At 46.4% G+C, this 20,398-nt stretch overlaps 1 protein-coding gene across 1 annotated transcript; it reads right to left on the minus strand.

The window, feature by feature from the left end:
* Positions 1–304: 304 nt before the first annotated feature.
* ncapd3 (non-SMC condensin II complex, subunit D3) lies at positions 305–20,118 on the minus strand. Its single transcript, XM_030351054.1, has 35 exons — positions 20,016–20,118; positions 19,131–19,288; positions 18,766–18,928; positions 17,745–17,911; positions 17,115–17,282; positions 16,956–17,017; positions 16,601–16,688; positions 16,161–16,294; positions 15,894–15,966; positions 15,106–15,231; positions 14,282–14,534; positions 14,108–14,146; positions 13,664–13,759; positions 13,167–13,240; positions 12,597–12,731; positions 11,672–11,892; positions 10,859–11,050; positions 9,739–9,836; positions 9,533–9,642; positions 8,957–9,064; positions 6,841–6,955; positions 6,607–6,693; positions 6,213–6,451; positions 6,033–6,112; positions 5,574–5,711; positions 4,665–4,798; positions 4,349–4,548; positions 3,907–4,017; positions 3,704–3,826; positions 3,416–3,540; positions 3,135–3,214; positions 2,909–2,953; positions 1,658–1,720; positions 1,149–1,185; positions 305–573 (listed from the first exon to the last, which is right to left on the minus strand). The coding sequence occupies exons 1-35, from the start codon at positions 20,065–20,067 to the stop codon at positions 495–497; spliced, it is 4,173 nt and encodes a 1,390-aa protein (XP_030206914.1). The 5' UTR covers positions 20,068–20,118; the 3' UTR covers positions 305–494.
* Between the last annotated feature and the right edge of the window lie 280 nt (positions 20,119–20,398).

Consider the following 20,398-nt stretch of genomic DNA (forward strand, 5'->3'; position numbering starts at 1 on the left):
AAACAGAACTCACCGGGAAAACGGCCGATTCGGAACAGGCCGAACGCTCTGCGTCAAATTAAAATATTCTAATTTATTAGGTATTGACTACATATCGACATGGTTCCCAGAAACATAAAACCTTCTCTGACGGTAGGTCGATTGTAGTTCAGTTTGGAACATTCAAGGATTAGGATGAAACCACGAAATATGAGTTTAATTATCAGAGGCGTATCACCCACAACTGCGATAGGAACGTAGAATTAAACAGCGCCCCCAGGTGGAACAACAGATCACAGTCAGGCTACACAATTAACTCGAAACGTCTGTTTGATTTTTATTTTATTTTAAGAAGAATAAAAAACAAGAAGAAAGAAAGGAGACGTCAAAATGACATTTAAAAGAAGAAATAAATGAGAAATATACAAGAAACATGCCAGTTAGATTACAGTCTGGGTCTATTGTCTATTACAAACACGTCTGTAATGTTACAGACTGGTGCCTAACAGCAGAGACTAGGGTTGACTCCTCCTGGATTTGGTCTTGGTGGGGCGGAGAGGAGACTTGACGTCCCACTGACGAGGTGCTGGAGCCCTGGAACACACAAAGCCTCTTAACACAACCCAACACAGCCGGTTCTGCAGAACTCAGAACAGAAACGTTCAACAGAACCAATTCCAAAGAACCAAACAGAACCACATCAAAACAACCCAATAGAAACATTTCAACAGAACCACTTCAAAATAACCCAATAGAACCTCTATACAACCAAATATAACCATTTCAACAGAACCAGTTGATAGAACCCAATATAACCATTTCAACAGAAACACTTCTAAATAACCAAATAGAACCATTTCTATAGAACCCAATACAACCATTTCAACAGAACCACTTCAAAATAACCCAATATAACCATTTATATTGCACCAAATATAACCATTTCAACAGAACGACTTCTTTAGAACCCAATAGAACCATTTCAACCGAACCACTTCTATAGAACCCAATATAGCCATTTCAACATAACAACTTCTATAGGACCCAATAGAACCTTTTCCACAGAACCCAGAACGACTTCTATAGAATTCAACAGAAACATTTCAACAGGACCAGTACAAATGAGCCAGTAGCAAGCAAAGGAGAATGAAGATGAGGGGACGACTTACTTCTTGGGTTGGATAAAGCTTCGGTCACTCCCAGGACCTGAGACACACGAGATACATTAGTAAACATAAGATCATGAGGAGATAGCAAGATAATATTACGATCATACTATGACAATACTATTATCATTCTTGATAATACTATGACAATACTATGATAATTTTAGATAATTCTTTGACAATACTATGATCATTTTAGATAGTACCATGACAATGCTATGATCATTCTAGAGATGATACAATGATCCTTCTGATATGACTACAACAATACTATGATCCTTCTAGAAAACACTATAATACAAGAACAATAATATGATCACACTATGAAAATACTACGATCATGCTACGACAATACTATTATAACACTATGATAATATTATGATCATTCTATGATAATAAATACTTGGCCTGTTAAGCCCTTTGAGACTGTAATGGTGATTAAGGGCTATGCAAATAAAATTGAATTGAATACTAAGATAATTCTATTTCCACGCAGACAGGAAGTTGCTCACTTGTTTGGGACTCTTCCATGATGGCGCTGACGGCCTCGCCGAACGTGCAGTCGAATTCAACATCTGGAACCAAACCAACAGGCCACACTAAACATCTGGAGTCAATTACTCTAACAGACATTCTCAAGAAGACCGGTAGGAATCCATCTCCAGCTAGCTGGGAATGATGCAGCCTCCCAGGGAGGCCTAGCGTAGATCAAAGGGGCTAACTGCTAGCAACTAAAAAAGCAAGCTTTGGCTAAATGCTATCGGCTAGCATAGAGCAAAGCAGTAGGAAAACTTCTAGGAGCTAGCATAGAGCTAGGCGCGGCTAAATTATACCGGCGGCTAGCGTAGAGCCAAGCGTTTGGCGGTGTCATGGGGCAGTGTTATAGCCTGGCTACTACCAGACCAAGCCAATCGTAGATTTCACGTTGGTCTGGGGAAGCTGCTGTCATTTTCTTCAGCACACGAGGCGTGATCAACAGGGGCCTAGTTCAAAAGACTCTGTACGTGATTGGCTGCTTGCCGTCGCTTCCCTTGTCGTCATTGTGTTAAACCAGCCCATAACATGCCAAGGGGAAAAGCCAGCTCGGTGATTGGCTCCCGCAAAAAAGTATCGGAAGCAGAAGGAAATGTGTTGCTCTTCTCCAGACCCTTGTGCAGGGCGAATTCAAATCGCCTGAAGAAAGGGCGGGGCTACCCAGGCTAGCAGTGTTATCCCGCTTTTCCACCGCACATGTAGCTCGACTCGACACGACACGACTCGACACGACTCGACACGGTAGCAGCGCGGGTCCTTTTCCACCGCAAATAGTACCTCCGGGACGTGGGCGGGGTCGGCTGCGCGAAAGGGCCGTGACGTATTTTTGTACGCGACGCAAACAACACCTACGTAACCCACACATGGACAGAACCCACATAACAACAATGGAGAACATCGATGCGATGGTATTCGTGTTCGTATTATTAGCTGGCATGTTGAAGAAGTGGAATATGTTGGCTGCGGCGCTGCTATGGCTGTTACCAGCATGGTTGCCATGTCGCTCTCGTGACTTCGTCACACTCTCTGGCCAATCAGTGGCCGGCCGTCTGCCGACGTCACCTTTTAGCATCGGCTCAGCCGCTTGGAACCTAGAGCGAGGCGGTACTAGAAAAAGCAGCCACTTCAGGTACCAGATACCATGTTTTCACGGTGGAAACGCAAAAAAGGCGAGCTGAGTCGAGTCGAGTCGAGCTGGTACCATGCAGTGGAAAAGCGGCATTACATACCGAGAGGTGTGCTGATTGCTCTGTCCTTGGAGTTCTTGGAGAGCACTGCAAGAGAGCCACATAAACATTAGATGGACAAACCAAACACAAGAAAATAATACGCCGGTCATATACCCAATCATTATGGGACCCGGCCTCAGCAGGATGTGATCCAGTCTCTTTATTAGGAATTCTTCCAATGTTGTTAGGGTTCCCAGTGGTTGCTAGGAGACCCGCAGGTACGTACCTGTATTCTGCAGATGGGCTAGGCTATTAAGGGTCTGCCGACGCCCACTCTGACCCCTTGGAGTCTGGAGATGCTGGCGGCTGTGGACACACACACACACACACACACACACACACACACACACACACACACACACACACACACACACAGTAACTAATATGGTTGGTAAAATTATTTCTAATTCAACTTGTCCTTAAATATATCGAGTCTAGTGCTGAATATAAGTCGTAATACAAATTCTTATATTAATTCATAAAAAGCGTATAAGGTGATATCTCTACCTCTCTGTCATGGACACTCTGCTGAGCAGCACGTGATTGGCTTTCGTAGGCTGGGGGGTGGAGAATTCATGCGGGGGAGCTATCCGTTTGGCTGCAGCAGGTACAGGAGTGTTCTGCACAGAGTCCTGCAGGAGAGTAGAGGAGAGAGAGAGGAGGGGTAGATGAGATTGAGAGGAGAAAGTGTGGTTTACACACATACACACTGTGGGGAACAAAATCACATTTAACACACACACACACACACACACACACACACACACACACGCACACACACACAACCACACTAACCATGCGTGACGTCTGGTTCTCCAGGTTCTCCTTCTCCTGAAGGTTGAACTCCAGCTCTGCTACTAGCTGTTGGTCTCCGGAGAACAGCTCCTTAACCTCACCCTTCAGGTCCTTCATGGCTACCTGAACACATCGCCATGGTTACTGTTGCCTAGCGTGTGGCAAGCGTTGCCTGCGGACAGGCGGTGGGGTTACTGTTGTACCTGCAGGTAGGCCATGAGGTCCCTGATGACGGGGGAGCGACGGAGCTCCAGCATGTTCTTCAGCGCTATGATGATGGGGACCGTGTTCTCCATGAAGGCCTTCTTCTGGAACTGAAAAACACCTAGTATTAGACTACTGTACTACCATACTATAGTGCTGCTATAGTACTACTATCCTTCTTTCTGAGGAACACCCAGTATTATAATACTATTTTATTACTATAGTAGTAGTACTATACTAATAGTAGTTGTACTGTACTTCTAAAGTACTACTAATCTGCTATAGTACTAATATGGTTACCTACGTTTTGCTACCTAGGAAACCACTTTCTATGTTTGGATGGTTACCCAGGAAACCCACTTCTACGACGGTTACCTAGGAACCCCCCTTGTACGATTGGGTGGTTACCTAGGCAACCCCCTTGTACAATCGGGCGGTTACCTGGGAGATGACCTTCTTCTGCGCGGCGTGCAGCGTGGCCATGTTCTGGCCCTCCTCCTCGGGCTCGTCGGCCGCGGCGCCCCCTGCTGGGGCGGAGGCGGCCTGCAGCTTCAGCTCCTTCAGGCTCAGGATGCTGAAGGTCTCTGCCAGGATCTCCGCTCCGTCCGCGTCCAGGGGCAGCTCGTCGTCGGCGAAGCACCCTGGGAGGAGAGAGCCGTCGCTGAGCGTTATGGACCTGCGACGGTTCCTTCGGCTCATGGGACACTCCCAGAGACACACACACGCTGCTCGCTAGGAGCTCCGGCTTGCGGCCTACCCAGGATGGTCTGGTTGATCTTGTTGGTGATGCTGACGCGCTGCGCGTCGGTAAAGTGCTCCAGCAGGAAGCGGTAGATCCGGAAGCGCTTCTCGCGGTTCCTCTGCCCCTTCAGCGAGAAGCGAGTTCTCTCTCTGGTAGAACGAAAAAATAACCTTCATGAACTCAAGGTCACAGCTATGACATCTTGAACACAACCCCAGCCATGACACCATGAACACAACCCCAGCCATGACATCATGAACACAACCCCAGCCATGACATCATGAACACAACCCCAGCCATGACACCATGAACACAACCCCAGCCATGACATCATGAACACAACCCCAGCCATGACACCATGAACACAACCCCAGCCGTGACATCATGAACACAAGGTCACAGCCATGACATCATGAACACAACCCCAGCCATGACACCATGAACACAACCCCAGCCATGACACCATGAACACAACCACAGCCATGACCTCATGAACACAAGGTCACAGCCATGACATCATGAACACAACCCAGCCATGACACCATGAACACAACCACAGCCATGACCTCATGAACACAAGGTCACAGCCATTACATCATGAACACAAGGTCACAGCCATGACATCATGAACACAACCCCAGCCATGACACCATGAACACAACCACAGCCATGACCTCATGAACACAAGGTCACAGCCATTACATCATGAACACAAGGTCACAGCCATGACATCATGAACACAACCCCAGCCATGACATCATGAACACAACCCAAGCCATGACATTAACACTACCAAGGGGTTGGATTCCCACTGTGGCGACCAATAATAAGCATTGTACATCCTCACTGTATTTTGGACACGTAGCATAAAAATGTCTACCAAATGGCAGTTACACTTTAAAACCACTCAGATTCCCAGTGTACCTGTCGGTCTCAGGGAAGTGGTTGTAGGCCTTGTGTTTCCGGTATTCGTTGAAGTGGAAGATGCACTCGATGAAGTGCTGGCTGAACATGGCCGTGTTCTTCTTCAGCAGCAGGTGGACCAAACAGAACTCACACAGACTAGAGAGAGAGAGAGAGACAGAGAGAGACAGACAAAGACAGAGAGAGAGGCAGAGAGAGAGGCAGAGATAGAGGCAGAGATAGAGGCAGAGATAGAGGCAGAGAGACACAGACAAAGATAGAGGCAGAGATAGAGGCAGAGAGACACAGACAAAGATAGAGGCAGAGACGGAGGCAGAGAGAGACCGAGACCGAGATTATGATTTAATTACATGAGTTGGTGATTGGTCAGTACGTCTATTACGGTAAAGTTTATCTGTGGTCCTTTCATATAGTAGTGTATAGTGTACTTCGTGCTGTCTGATTGGTCAGCGCGGTTACCTAGCGATGGCGGGTACGGGGTCCACCAGCACGGTGACAAAGCGGAAGAACAGCGAACCTTTCCACTTGACAAACTCCTCCTGTGACCAGAGGGACACCCGGCGCACAACGTCAAGGACACAGTCACGCAGCACAGGTCACAGAGAGGCACAGCGTCGTCACGGTAACCGCGGGTCTCACCTGCAGCAGGTTGGTGAGCATGATGAGGGTTTGCTCTCGGATGACCTGCTGGTCGTCACGGAGGCAGGAGGAGATGTTTGGGATGTAGCAGTCCACCATGTTGGTGTAGCGGACGCACAGGTCGCACATGATGACCACCAGGTTGTTCCTGAACGCCAGCTCCGCCCCCTCCTGCAGCTCCCGCGCAAACACCGGCAGGTACTGCTGAGTCAGGTCCTCGTGCTGCAGACAGAGGCGCCCTGCACAGGGAGGGCAACGCACTCTGAGGCCCTGTACCTGTGTGTGTGTGTGTGTGTGTGTGTGTGTGTGTGTGTGTGTGTGTGTGTGTGTGTGTGTGTGTGTGTGTGTGTGTGTGTGTGTGTGTGTGTGTGTGTGTGTGTGTGTGTGCGCATACCTAGTGTGATGACTGCGTGGGCTCTGACCTTGGTGGGCAGAGAGTTTGGTCTGGTTTGGGTTGAAGACTCTGGAGGCTCATCTGGTCCTGGACAAACACACACATACACACACACACACACACGTTAGTGATCTATTCAAGAATAGACTTCTGGGCATCAGCCAAGATAGAAGACCTTCACACCAATTAATGCGTGTGCTAGGCGTGCGTGCGTGTGTATGTGTGAGTGTGTACCCGTGTGTGCGTCTCTCTGGGAGGACAGGATGGACTCCACTAGCAGGACGGTCCTCTTCCCCACGTGGGCGGGGCTATGCAGCGAGGCCACGCCCAGCAGGTGCAGGTGTTTCACCTGGGGACACGACAACACACCTCAGATACACACACCTCAGATACACACACCTCAGATACCCTATCCGATGCACATTGGATACACACACACTTCTGATACACAATCAGATACACACAAACACACACACACTTCTGATACACAACATGAAGCAGTACTGTTATAACATGAAGCAGTACTGTTATAACATGAAGCAGTACTGTTATAACATGAAGCAGTACTGTTATAACATGAAGCAGTACTGTTATAACAGAACATGAAGCAGTACTGTTATAACAGAACATGAAGCAGTACTGTTATAACATGAAGCAGTACTGTTATAACATGAAGCAGTACTGTTATAACAGAACATGAAGCAGTACTGTTATAACATGAAGCAGTACTGTTATAACATGAAGCAGTACTGTTATAACATGAAGCAGTACTGTTATAACATGAAGCAGTACTGTTATAACATGAAGCAGTACTGTTATAACATGAAGCAGTACTGTTATAACAGAACATGAAGCAGTACTGTTATAACAGAACATGAAGCAGTACTGTTATAACAGAACATGAACAGTACTGCCATAACAGAACATGAAGCAGTACTGTTATAACAGAACATGAAGCAGTACTGTTATAACAGAACATGAACAAGAGTGCCATAACAGAACATGAAGCAGTACTGTTATAACAGAACATGAAGCAGTACTGTTATAACAGAACATGAAGCAGTACTGTTATAACAGAACATGAAGCAGTACTGTTATAACAGAACATGAAGCAGTACTGTTATAACAGAACATGAAGCAGTACTGTTATAACAGAACATGAAGCAGTACTGTTATAACAGAACATGAAGCAGTACTGTTATAACATGAAGCAGTACTGTTATAACAGAACATGAAGCAGTACTGTTATAACAGAACATGAAGCAGTACTGTTATAACAGAACATGAAGCAGTACTGTTATAACAGAACATGAAGCAGTACTGTTATAACAGAACATGAAGCAGTACTGTTATAACAGAACATGAAGCAGTACTGTTATAACATGAAGCAGTACTGTTATAACATGAAGCAGTACTGTTATAGCATGAAGCAGTACTGTTATAACAGAACATGAAGCAGTACTGTTATAACAGAACATGAAGCAGTACTGTTATAACAGAACATGAAGCAGTACTGTTATAACAGAACATGAAGCAGTACTGCCATAACAGAACATGAAGCAGTACTGTTATAACAGAACATGAACAGTACTGCCATAACAGAACATGAAGCAGTACTGTTATAACAGAACATGAAGCAGTACTGTTATAACAGAACATGAACAGTACTGCCATAACAGAACATGAAGCAGTACTGTTATAACAGAACATGAAGCAGTACTGTTATAACAGAACATGAAGCAGTACTGTTATAACAGAACATGAAGCAGTACTGTTATAACATGAAGCAGTACTGTTATAACATGAAGCAGTACTGTTATAACAGAACATGAAGCAGTACTGTTATAACAGAACATGAAGCAGTACTGTTATAACAGAACATGAAGCAGTACTGTTATAACAGAACATGAAGCAGTACTGTTATAACAGAACATGAAGCAGTACTGTTATAACAGAACATGAACAGTACTGCCATAACAGAACATGAAGCAGTACTGTTATAACAGAACATGAAGAAGTACTGTTATAACATGAAGCAGTACTGTTATAGCATGAAGCAGTACTGTTATAACAGAACATGAAGCAGTACTGTTATAACAAGAAGCAGTACTGTTATAACATGAAGCAGTACTGTTATAGCATGAAGCAGTACTGTTATAACAGAACATGAAGCAGTACTGTTATAACAGAACATGAAGCAGTACTGTTATAACAGAACATGAAGCAGTACTGTTATAACAGAACATGAAGCAGTACTGCCATAACAGAACATGAAGCAGTACTGCCATAATAGATAATAATCTATTGTCATAATAACCGATCATAAAAGACAGCGCGACGGCCTGCTCACCATGAGGTCCTGATCCAGGTCGTGACCCCCGGTCTGGCGCAACAGGATGCCGGCCAGGTAGGTCTCACACATCGACACCAAACCTCCACAGTGGAGGCCCAGGAAGGCCTGGAGAATCCACAAACATCATCAGGACCCTAGTCCAGGACTGGGGTGGGCGCCCCTCCTAGTTTATATCGTAGTTTCCACATTGTAGAACTCAAACTAAATGTGGAGGAGGTGATGAAGAGGAGGTGATGGAGAGGAGAGGAGGTGATGAGGAGGAGGGGAGCTGAAGGAGAGGAGGTGATGAAGAGGAGGTGATGGAGAGGAGAGGAGGTGATGAGGAGGAGGGGAGCTGAAGGAGAGGAGGTGATGAAGAGGAGATGATGGAGAGGAGAGGAGGTGATGAGGAGGAGGGGAGCTGAAGGAGAGGAGGTGATGAAGAGGAGATGATGGAGAGGAGAGGAGGTGATGAAGAGGAGATGATGGAGAGGAGAGGAGGTGATGAGGAGGAGGGGAGCTGAAGGAGAGGAGGTGATGAGGAGGAGGGGAGCTGAAGGAGAGGAGGTGCTGGAGAGGCGAGGGAGGTCTTACCTGTGTTTGTTTGATGTCCTCGCTACGTCCTAGCTGAAACAAGGTTTCCATGGCAGCACTCATGACTTCCAAAGACAGCTCCATCGTCCTCAACCATGACATCAGCTCATCTGTACACAGACAGACAGTTCATCATCAGACAGACGGGTGACGTACAGACAGGCGGGTCCTCAAGGACTGAAGAATTAAGTTGAGTGAGAACTCACCGACGATCCTGCTCTGCGTGTCCTCGTTGAAATAGTCTGCGACGTCTCCCACCACACTGAGGATGTGACAGCACGTCGTCATGGCAACCTCCTTTGTGCTGGAATGGGGCGGAGGCTTGATTAATGAGCATCCCATTACAGTGATGAGCGGTCACCACACCAACCCATGACCTTACTGTAACCACACCAAACCATGACCTTACTGTAACCACACCAAACCATGACCTCACTGTAACCACACCAAACCATGACCTCACTGTAACCACACCAACCCATGACCTTACTGTAACCACACCAACCCATGACCTCACTGTAACCACACCAACCCATGACCTCACTGTAACCACACCAACCCATGACCTCACTGTAACCACACCAACCCATGACCTCACTGTAACCACACCAACCCATGACCTCACTGTAACCACACCAACCCATGACCTTACTGTAACCACACCAACCCATGACCTTACTGTAACCACACCAACCCATGACCTTACTGTAACCACACCAACCCATGACCTTACTGTAACCACACCCAACCATGACCTTACTGTAACCACACCAACCCATGACCTTACTGTAACCACACCAACCCATGACCTTACTGTAACCACACCAAACCATGACCTCACTGTAACCACACCAAACCATGACCTTAGTGTAACCACACCAGACCATGACCTCACTGTAACCACACCAAACCATAACCTTACTGTTACCAAACCTTACATTAAATATAAAACCAACAATGAGCCATTAAGGCAATAAGTAAGTATAGAAGGAATATCCGTTCTCTGATACCTCATTATGAGATCATTCAGATTGTTCATTGGTAAACTTCAATCAGAGCACTTCTTGAGATTGAGCGAACGTTTCTTTCTCAAAGTTTATTTTCAAAATAAGGTGGGTATAGGTTAGACCCCCCCCCAGTCGTGGGTCTAACCTGTACCCATCTGACCATGTGGTCCCAGGTGTGGATCAGTCCTGTACCCACCTGACCATCTGGTCCCAGGTGAGGATCAGTCCTGTACCCACCTGACCATGTGGTCCCAGGTGTGGATCAGTCCTGTACCCACCTGAGCATGTGGTCCCAGGTGTGGATCAGTCCTGTACCCACCTGAGCATGTGGTCCCAGGCCTGCAGGACAGGTGTGAGGGGCAGGTTGGGCGTGCAGCGGGCCACCTGGGACAGCAGCAGCCATGCCCCGCCTGCGTGCTCGGCCTCCGTGTGGGACAGCAGGCTGGAGCAGAAGGACTTGGAGAACTTGTTCTGCTTGGACCACACGCTGAAGGCCCGGCTGAAGTAGCGGCTGGGACCACGGCAGGAGCAGAAGGCGGCAGGTTAGCATCGGGGTCCCACCGGGCGGGCCACACGGCCACAGCTTTCTCATTCAGATGGATGTCGGCACTACTAATGTATTCGTTCCCCATCTTTATACCGAGACCGTCTTGGTCTCATGTGCCTTGAAGTATTGATATTTTGTAGGGATGCACCGAATATTCGGCCACGGAAAATGTTTGGCCGAAAATGGCCCAAAACATAATTTTCGGTTTCTGAAAAATGTTTTACTCATTTATTTAAAAGGTACATTGTTCTTAAATTCTTGCTATAATGTCTGCTGGAATGTTAGAAAACGTTCAGTATTAAATAAATGTTTTGTATCAAATTTGTAATTGATTTTATTTCTATTGAAAAGCAAGACAAAAAAGTTTATAAAGGACATTTAATTGTTTGATTTATGCAATGGTGAAAAATTAAAGCAAAATGAATGAAAAACAGCAAAGGCCACATTCGGTATTCGGTTTCGGCTTTCGGCCAAGAATTTTAATTTCGGTGCATCCCTAATATTTTGTAGTATTCTTCCACCAGGTCCTCTGTAGTGGAGTACAGAGGACCTGGTGGAGGACAGAGGACCTGGTGGAGAACCTACCTGAGCTCCGGACACTCGTAGCAGAGCAGCCCGAGCAGGTCCCAGGCCAGCCGCTGTGGGGCGTCGAGGTGGCGCTGGGGGGAGTAACCTTTGACCTGGCAGAGGAGGGTCTCCTCCAGGGCTTCCAGAGCCTTCTCCTGCACCGAGCTCTCGGCGTCCACCAGCGCCGGGATCACGCCCTGCAGCCAGGCCCGCTGCACCACGCCACTGTCCGGCCGGGCCTGGGGGAGTGGGGAGCGGGTCATGGGTCTGGCTACGTCTGCCTGTGGAGCTGCTCTTCTGATCGATGCTATCAGATCTTCAAACAGATAATCATTGAGGAGGTCGTCTCTTGACAAAATTGCAATTGACCCGTCGCTGAGCTCCGCCCTTCGAACGCAGGTGAGCCAATGACATTCTAGCCTTGACTATACTCGGGCATCGGACACCCGGACTCCTCCATTGAAAACGACAGGGATGAGGCATATTATAACAATTTAATGGTGTATTTATGTCGTTTGTTTAAAAAAAGCTTGGGGTACATGTAACACGGATGGTCGGTATCCCGGGAGGCCATAGAATGGGGTATATTTCATAATGTGGATCAGACTGTGCGGCAGGCCAGAATACCAACTGAATTTGAGCTTGTTACCTTCTGTAATTATTTAAACGTTTTGAATAAACCCCCCCATAGAATAATGTAGACCCTTTCGATGGATCCTGGAAGAAATTAAATCATTTCCCACCCAAAACTTGTTCAAAACCTGCTTTGATATAATGTAAGCTGACGCTTTTCCATATGTTTTTGTTATCGAGTCTTGTTTGTTTGTCCGAGTTCGTCATGGTAAAGACGGGGGGGCGTGACTTAGCGACAGGTCAATTCAGAGAATGTTCTCGATCTGCGACTAAGGCGGGCTTTCCCAGGGAATCAATCAGGTGGACTCACAGTGAGCAGCTCCCCAAGACACTGCAGGGCCTTCTTCTTGACGGACAGGGCGGGGTCGCGGCAGCGGTCCGACAACACCGACAAGTTCTCCGTCGTCATGGGGATGACCCCGTGCTTCAGCAAGGCAAGGATGGCCTGGGACAGAGGTCAAAGGTCAGAATTCTATGTTGTCCTCTTTATCAGAAAGTCCTCCAACTGCTCTGATTGGCTCAGAAGGTTTCTTGAACTACAGCCAGCTTCCTATTGGATCATGGGTTTCTTGAACTAAAGCAAAGGTTCCTATTGGCTCAGAAGGTTTCTTGAACGACAGCGAGGTTCCTATTAGCTTCGATGGTTTCTCTCCAATATTTGAATGATTTGATTGGTATTTTATGTACTTTACATATTTGATTGACTATAAAATCTTTATCCAAAGAAATAAAAACGAATCATATTTATCATAATTATTAAACATATATCGCGAGCATACATATTATTAGGCTTTCCATGCTAAGAGAGGCAGCACCAAAATAAGATAATACTAGTAACGTAACAGCCCAGTGAGTTAAATAAAGTTTGGCTCTCTGTCACCTGCAGAGCAGACTTCCGGACCCCCGTCTTGCAGTCGGCCACACGTCTCATTAGCAGGGCCAGGTTCTCTTTACCTGGGGAACACCAGAACATGTTAACACACGTTCACACATTTTAACACACATATGCACGTTTAATAACTTTTACACATGTTAACTCACATGTTAACACATGTCTTTACATGTGTGCACATGCTAACCAACATGTTAACACACAAACACACACACCGGTTTACAATTTCTTTAACATTATACATGTTGACATGATGATTTAATATGATACATGTTAAGGAAACATGTGTTAACATGTAACATGTTCCATTTGATTTGTTTTGTTAAGTTAGTCATGTTAAAGCCTTGTGACGGGATAGGTTAGTGACTGGAAAGGTTAGTGATAGTAAAGATTAGTGATTTTAAAGGTTAGTGATGGTAAAGGTTAGTGATAGTAAAGTTTAGTGACGGTAAATGTTAGCGATAGTAAGGTTATTTCAGGGTTACCTTCGTAGCCGGTGGGGTCCCCAGTGTTGGTGATCTCCAACGTCTTAAAGGACAGCGTGCGATACGTCTTCTGGGTCTGCTGGGCGCCAATCGTTCCTGAGATCAACCAATCACACGCTAGAGCTACCTAAACAAACCAGGTCTCAGCCAATCACATGCTAGAACTACCTGGAAAGACCAACTCTCAGCCAATCACACGCTAGAACTACCTAGACACACCAGCCCTCAGCCAATGACACGCTAGAACTACCTAGACACAGCAGCTCTCAGCCAATGACACGCTAGAGCTACCTAGACAAACCAGCCCTCAGCCAATCACACGCTAGAACAACCTAGACACAGCAGCTCTCAGCCAATCAAGCGCTGGGACAACCTAGAATCACCAGCTCTCAGTGGTGTAGATTAAAGGGATGAGACATGTCATTGAAGCGTTAAGTTGAGTACCTTCAATGGATTCTCCCTCCAGGACCGTGCTGATCCCAGCTACACACACACACACACACACACACACACACACACACACACACACACACACACACACTTAGGACTGCAGTATATACAAGACACACAGTGTATGTATGCATATAAAATGGATCTAGATCTAGATAGAGTACATACAGGTGGTGAAGAGGTCCTGCACGGCACGGGAGGCGTTGAGGGAAGGCATCTCCAGGACCTGGGCCAGGCAGGAGAGGGCGTGGCCACGCACGGTGGGGGAGGAGTCGGTGCGGCGGCTGAACAGCAGGCTCTGCACCAGGTAGCGGTGGGGCAGAAGGACCGCCACCTCCGCCGCTGCCCCCAGGTCCGCAGCTCTCTCCGGCTGCTGCAGCAGCACCATCACCACGTCCACCGCAAACAGACGGTACACCATCTAGCATAACACACAATGTAGGCCTTACACAGATATAACATACAATGATACAGAACCTTCTACAGCACATATAACACACAATAATATAACAAAATACAAATGATATAACATACAATAATACAGAACCTTCTACAGCACATATAACTCACAATAATATAATATATAACAAAATACAATAGATATAAAATACAATAATACAGAACCTTCTACAGCACATATAACATACAATAATATAATATACAACAATACAAATGATATAACATACATAATACAGAACCTTCTACAGCAGATGTAACATACAAAAATATAATATATAACAAAAATAATAGATATAACATAGAATAATACAGAACCATTCAACAGATACAACATACAATAATAGAATATAACCATTCAATAGATATAATAATAATAATAATATAATAATAATAATAATTGGATTAGCTGGGTGGAGGAGGTGGTGGGTGGTGTTACCTAGGAGGTGGAGGGGGTTGTTACATTTAAGTGTGTGGGCAGAGGTGGAGGTGGTGTTACCTTGGCGGGTGTGGGTGGGGTGGATGGTTGGTGTTACCTTGGTGTGTCGGGAGTATCCAGAGAGCCACTTAACGAAGGAGGCGTAGTCTTCACTGGGCAACAGAGCCACCAGCACACCCACCGCTTGGGAGCCATGGCAACGGTACTCACACTTCTCCAACATCTGAAAAGATCAAACTTTATCAGAACAGCCACGGCATCGGGTGGATGCACTAATAAAGTTCCATAACCTGGATCTATGTGATAGGTGTAAACAGGAGTGAACCTGGATCTATGTGATAGGTGCAAACAGGAGTGAACCTGGATCTATGTGATAGGTGCAAACAGGAGTGAACCTGGATCTATGTGATAGGTGCAAACAGGAGTGAACCTGGATCTATCCGACAGGTGTAAACAGGAGTGAATCTGGATCTATCTGATAGTTGTAAACAGGAGTGAACCTGGATCTATCTGATAGGTGTAAACAGGAGTGAATCTGGATCTATCTGATAGGTGTAAACAGGAGTGAACCTGGATCTATTTGACAGGAGTGAATCTGGATCTATCTGATAGGTGTAAACAGGAGTGAATCTGGATCTATCTGAAAGGGGTAAACAGGAGTGAATCTGGATCTATCTGAAAGGTGTAAACAGGAGTGAACCTGGATCTATTTGACAGGAGTGAATCTGGATCTATCTGAAAGGGGTAAACAGTAGTGAATCTGGATCTATCTGATAGGTGTAAACAGGAGTGAATCTGGATCTAATAGGTGAAGCCCTGAGCATGTGAATTTGGCTCTATCTTATAGGTATACATGAGATTTAGCGTGGATTGTTGGCCTCTGACCTGGAAACAGATGTGTTGCAGGAGGATCTGCACGAAAGGCAGGGCGGTCTCCTTCATCTCCTCGACCAGGTGACTACACACACACACACACACACACACACACACACACACACACACACACACACACACACACACACACACACACACACACACACACACACACACACACACACACACACACACACACACACACACACACACACACAATTAAAACCGTCACACTGGAAGGGAGAGATTATAAACCCTGCAGCATGAAGCGATGTGTACCAGACAAACTGGAGGGCGTGGCCACGGGCAGCCACGACAGTCTGCGATATCACAAGGAGGGCGGGTCTTCCTCTGTTGGCCTTGCTCATCATCAGGATCACATATAGGAGCCTATGGAAGATTCTCCTCAAGCTCTGCATACACACACACACACACACACACACACACACACACACACACACATTACACATCCTAGGCCAGTCCTAATGAGAAAGAACCTCAATCTGCTACAAGCCTCTTCAGCTGAAAGACATATAGTAGTAAGAGTAATAGTAGTAAAAATTAATAGTAGTAAATATTAATAGTATGAATAGTAGTAGTGAATACTAAAAGTAGGAATAGTAGTTGTAAATAGTAGTAATCATAGTAGTATTAGTCCATAGTAACAGAATAAACAGCAGGCTGATATCCAAGCGTCAGAATTATGGGATGCGTCCTACCTCCTTCTGGTCTCCGTGGTACTGGGAGAGGAGCAGGCGGAGACCACAGAAGGCCATCTCAGGTAAGCTCTCCAGCCTGGACACATCCCTGAGGAACAGGCACACGTTACCATACTCAACATACACACACATTAACATGCTGCACACACTGCAAACTGTGTGTGATCTGACGGCCGTGACGGGAGAGTTCAGCAGCTAGGCACTACGTTGTGCTGGGCACACACACACACACACACACACACACACACACACACACACACACACACACACACACACACACACACACACACACACACACACACACACACACACACACACTAACCCTGTGGCAACGCCCCCCCAAACAGTAACTCACTGTTGAGCAGAGAACCTCAGTTGTCCTTGGACTGCCTCAAAGTAAACCATCTTAGTGAAGATCTAAAGGAGACAGAAAGCGATTCGTTCATCATTAATCAATAATAATCAACGACGAAAGACCACTGAATGGCGAGCTAGCTGGGCATGTCAGCGGTACCTGGGTACAGTTGATAGCGCTCTGGCGCGTGTCCTTGAGGGAGAAGGTTTTGAGGAGTCTGAGGAGACTCTGGACCAGGAGAACCACTCCATCTCTGATGGTCACCAGGTCCTTGGCTGACAGGTGCACCTCCTCCTCATCCTCCTCGTGCTCCTCCTCCATGTCCACCTGGGGGAGGGAGCACCGTGAGCCAGGAGCTACCAAGCTAGCAGCGCAACGTGACACATGGGTTTCCTTTGTACAGCCACAGTGCATTATAGAGTTAGAGGCGAGGTGGTCACTTCCCCCATAAAGGGTAGGGCTGTGCCATTAATTTAATTTTTGCGTCAAACTCTCCTAAAAGTAATATAAATCGATAATTTAGTTGTTGTTTTTTACATTATTTTAAATCTGAAAATTTTCTAATCCAACATTTACGGATTTTTTTAGAGGGACATTTCCATAATTCTCTGTGTTTTTTATTGGAGAGAAATGCTGAAAAAACGAATCATGTTTTCAAACTCAAAAATGATTGTTTGAATAATCGTGATTTCAATATTGACCAAAGTAATCCTTATTATGATTTTCTCCATTATCGAGCAGCTCTAATAAAGGGTCAGGTTAGGTACAGAGTGGGTTCCTGGGTCTGACCTCGTCGTGGTCTTTGCGTGGAGGCTTGGAGCGCTTGCCTTCGGCCTGGCTGCCCTTCGCGGCATCCTTCTTGCGTTTCTTGGTGGAGTCCTGTGGCCAGCAGTGAGACGGCAGGTCTGAGCAGGTGTCAAACAACACCTGGTGGAACATCTGGTTGGCAATGCTCCCTGGAGCCGAAAAACACACCGTCAACATCTACTCTCCGCTCACAGCACAGAATACATTCACATCTACTGTCCAATCATAGAGAATACATTAACTAACCTCTACTGTCCAATCACAGCATAGAATACATTCAGATCTACTGTCCAATCATAGAGAATACATTAACTAACCTCTACTGTCCAATCATAGCACAGAATACATTCACATCTACTGTCCAATCATAGAGAATACATTAACTAACCTCTACTGTCCAATCATAGCACAGAATACATTCACATCTACTGTCCAATCATAGAGAATACATTAACTAACCTCTACTGTCCAATCACAGCACAGAATACATTAACATCTACTGTCCAATCATAGAGAATATATTAACACACCACTACTGTCCAATCACAGCAAAGAATACATTAACATCTGCTGTCCAATCACAGAGAATGCATTAACTCATCTCTAGTGTCCAATCACAGCAGAGAATACATCAATTAATCTCTACTGTCCAAACACAGCAGAGATTAAATTAACTAACCTCTACTGTCCAATCACAGCAGAGAAACATGAGAAACAATGAAAGTGAAACATAAAAGGCCTCATTGTTTATCAGTGATGATGAACGTGGAGGTGGAGGAAGTGGTGGAGGTGTAGTAGACGGAGGAGATGCAGGAGGTGGTGGAGGTGCAGTAGACGGAGGAGATGCAGGAGGTGGTGGAGGTGCAGTAGTTGGAGGAGGTGTAGGAGGAGGTGGTGGAGGTGCAGTAGTTGGAGGAGGTGTAGGAGGAAGTGGTGGAGGTGCAGTAGACGGAGGAGATGCAGGAGGTGGTGGTGGTGCAGTAGACGGAGGAGGTGGTCTCACCGGGGACCCCCAGCAGCAGTAGGTAGAGGGAGGCGGCCTGCAGGGCGGTCGTCCTCTGGTGGGCGGAGGCTCCATTGCTCCTTCCCTTTAGCACCAGGTAGGCCAGCAAGGCCACCAGACTCCTGGAGGACCCCCCACTGTTCCCCAGCTCCTCCCACACGATCTGGAGGGAACAGGGGGAGCACCGTAACTAACACACACAAATACACACTCCTGCTAGCACACACACACACACACACACAGACCACTACTACTACTATTAACACACACACACACACACACACACACACACTACTACTAACACACACACACACACACTCCTGCTAACACACACTCCTGCTAACACACACACACACCTCCCCTACCTGGCCTGAGTCGTCCCGCTGGTCAGAGGCGTAGGGCAGCAGGCAGCTGTACAGCCGGGTGAAGGCCTTGACTCCACCCACACTGATCTCTTCTTCTATGGTTGCATCCAGGGGCTCCACCTCCGTAAACTCATAATCCCATAACACCTCGACCCAAACTGGACAGTGGACACCAAAGTTTACAACAGCTCAACTTACTTTTACTTGACCAAGCTCCTTAATGACCTGCCCCTGTACAGTCTGCCCCTACCTGCTCCAGGACCGGTCTCCTACTGTCTTACCTGCGCCATAATGACCCGTCTCTGTACTGTGTAACCCCCTACCTGCTCCGTAAAGACCTGTCTCTGTACTGTCTAACCCCTACCTGCTCCATAATGACTTGTCTCCTACTGTATTACCCTTACCTGCTCCTTAATGACCAGACTCTTTACTGTTTAACCGGCACCTGTTCCTTAATGACCTGTCTCCTACCAATACCTGCTCCTTAATAGCCTGTCACTGTACTGTCTAACCCCTACCTGCTCCATAATGACCTGTCTCCTACCGTCTAACCCTTACCTGCTCCCTCATGACCCGTCTCTGTATTTACTATAACAGACACGCTCTATTGCATACGGTTTGCTTCTAACTGGTATCTGCTTCATGATTATTTGTCATGTTGAATATAGTATGTTAGTAATGTTGAATGGACGATCTCATCAGAGCAGTTAGCTTATGTTAATAAGTCGAATGCATTATTGGTCCCTGGCTAAACACTAGGCATTGGCAACACCGAAATAGTTGTGTAAACTGTGTAAAGTGTCAATGGGATTCGTTGAATAAACTGTCCAACTCAACCCGAGTTAAGTTTAATAAACTTTTCCATAATTAACTCGTAAACTGTACCTGAGTTTAGGTTGTTTAGGCGGAGAAACTGCAGCGCTCCGGATACCTCCATCTTTGTTTTGAATCAGCCCGCCAGACCGCCAGACGCTCCTTTTTCCGGAGAGAACAGGCGGGAAACTCGATCGCCCCCTACAGCACGAGCTGGCATGGACTATCAAGGCTTTATTATTTAGGGGTCCGAACAGCGAAAATGCTTGGCCCCTTTTGTTTCTCTAACGTTTTTTTCCCCCTCAAATTCTGTAAAAGTCATACTGCAGCCTATACCGTAAGTCGAACACTCTTGAAATGTTCAGGTATGGTTACCATAACCCCTCAAACCCAAATGTGTGGTACTGCACGCAAAGGTGGCGCTATTGTACTCAAAGTTCCATCCGAATAATAAT

The sequence above is a fragment of the Gadus morhua genome, chromosome 3 (assembly GCF_902167405.1).
Source record: "Gadus morhua chromosome 3, gadMor3.0, whole genome shotgun sequence".
Taxonomy (NCBI): domain Eukaryota; kingdom Metazoa; phylum Chordata; class Actinopteri; order Gadiformes; family Gadidae; genus Gadus; species Gadus morhua.

What these genes read in the sequence shown, in the direction of transcription:
- ncapd3 (XM_030351054.1), bottom strand. Translation starts at nt 20,067, where the DNA reads ATGGAGGTATCCGGAGCGCTGCAGTTTCTCCGCCTAAACAACCTAAAC. An exon ending in GGACCCCACCGGCTACGAAG is followed by an intron (nt 13,241 to 13,663) that starts GTAACCCTGAAA and finishes GGTGTTCCCCAG; the next exon opens with GTAAAGAGAACCTGGCCCTG. An exon ending in TGCTCACCAACCTGCTGCAG is followed by an intron (nt 6,113 to 6,212) that starts GTGAGACCCGCG and finishes CTCTGGTCACAG; the next exon opens with GAGGAGTTTGTCAAGTGGAA.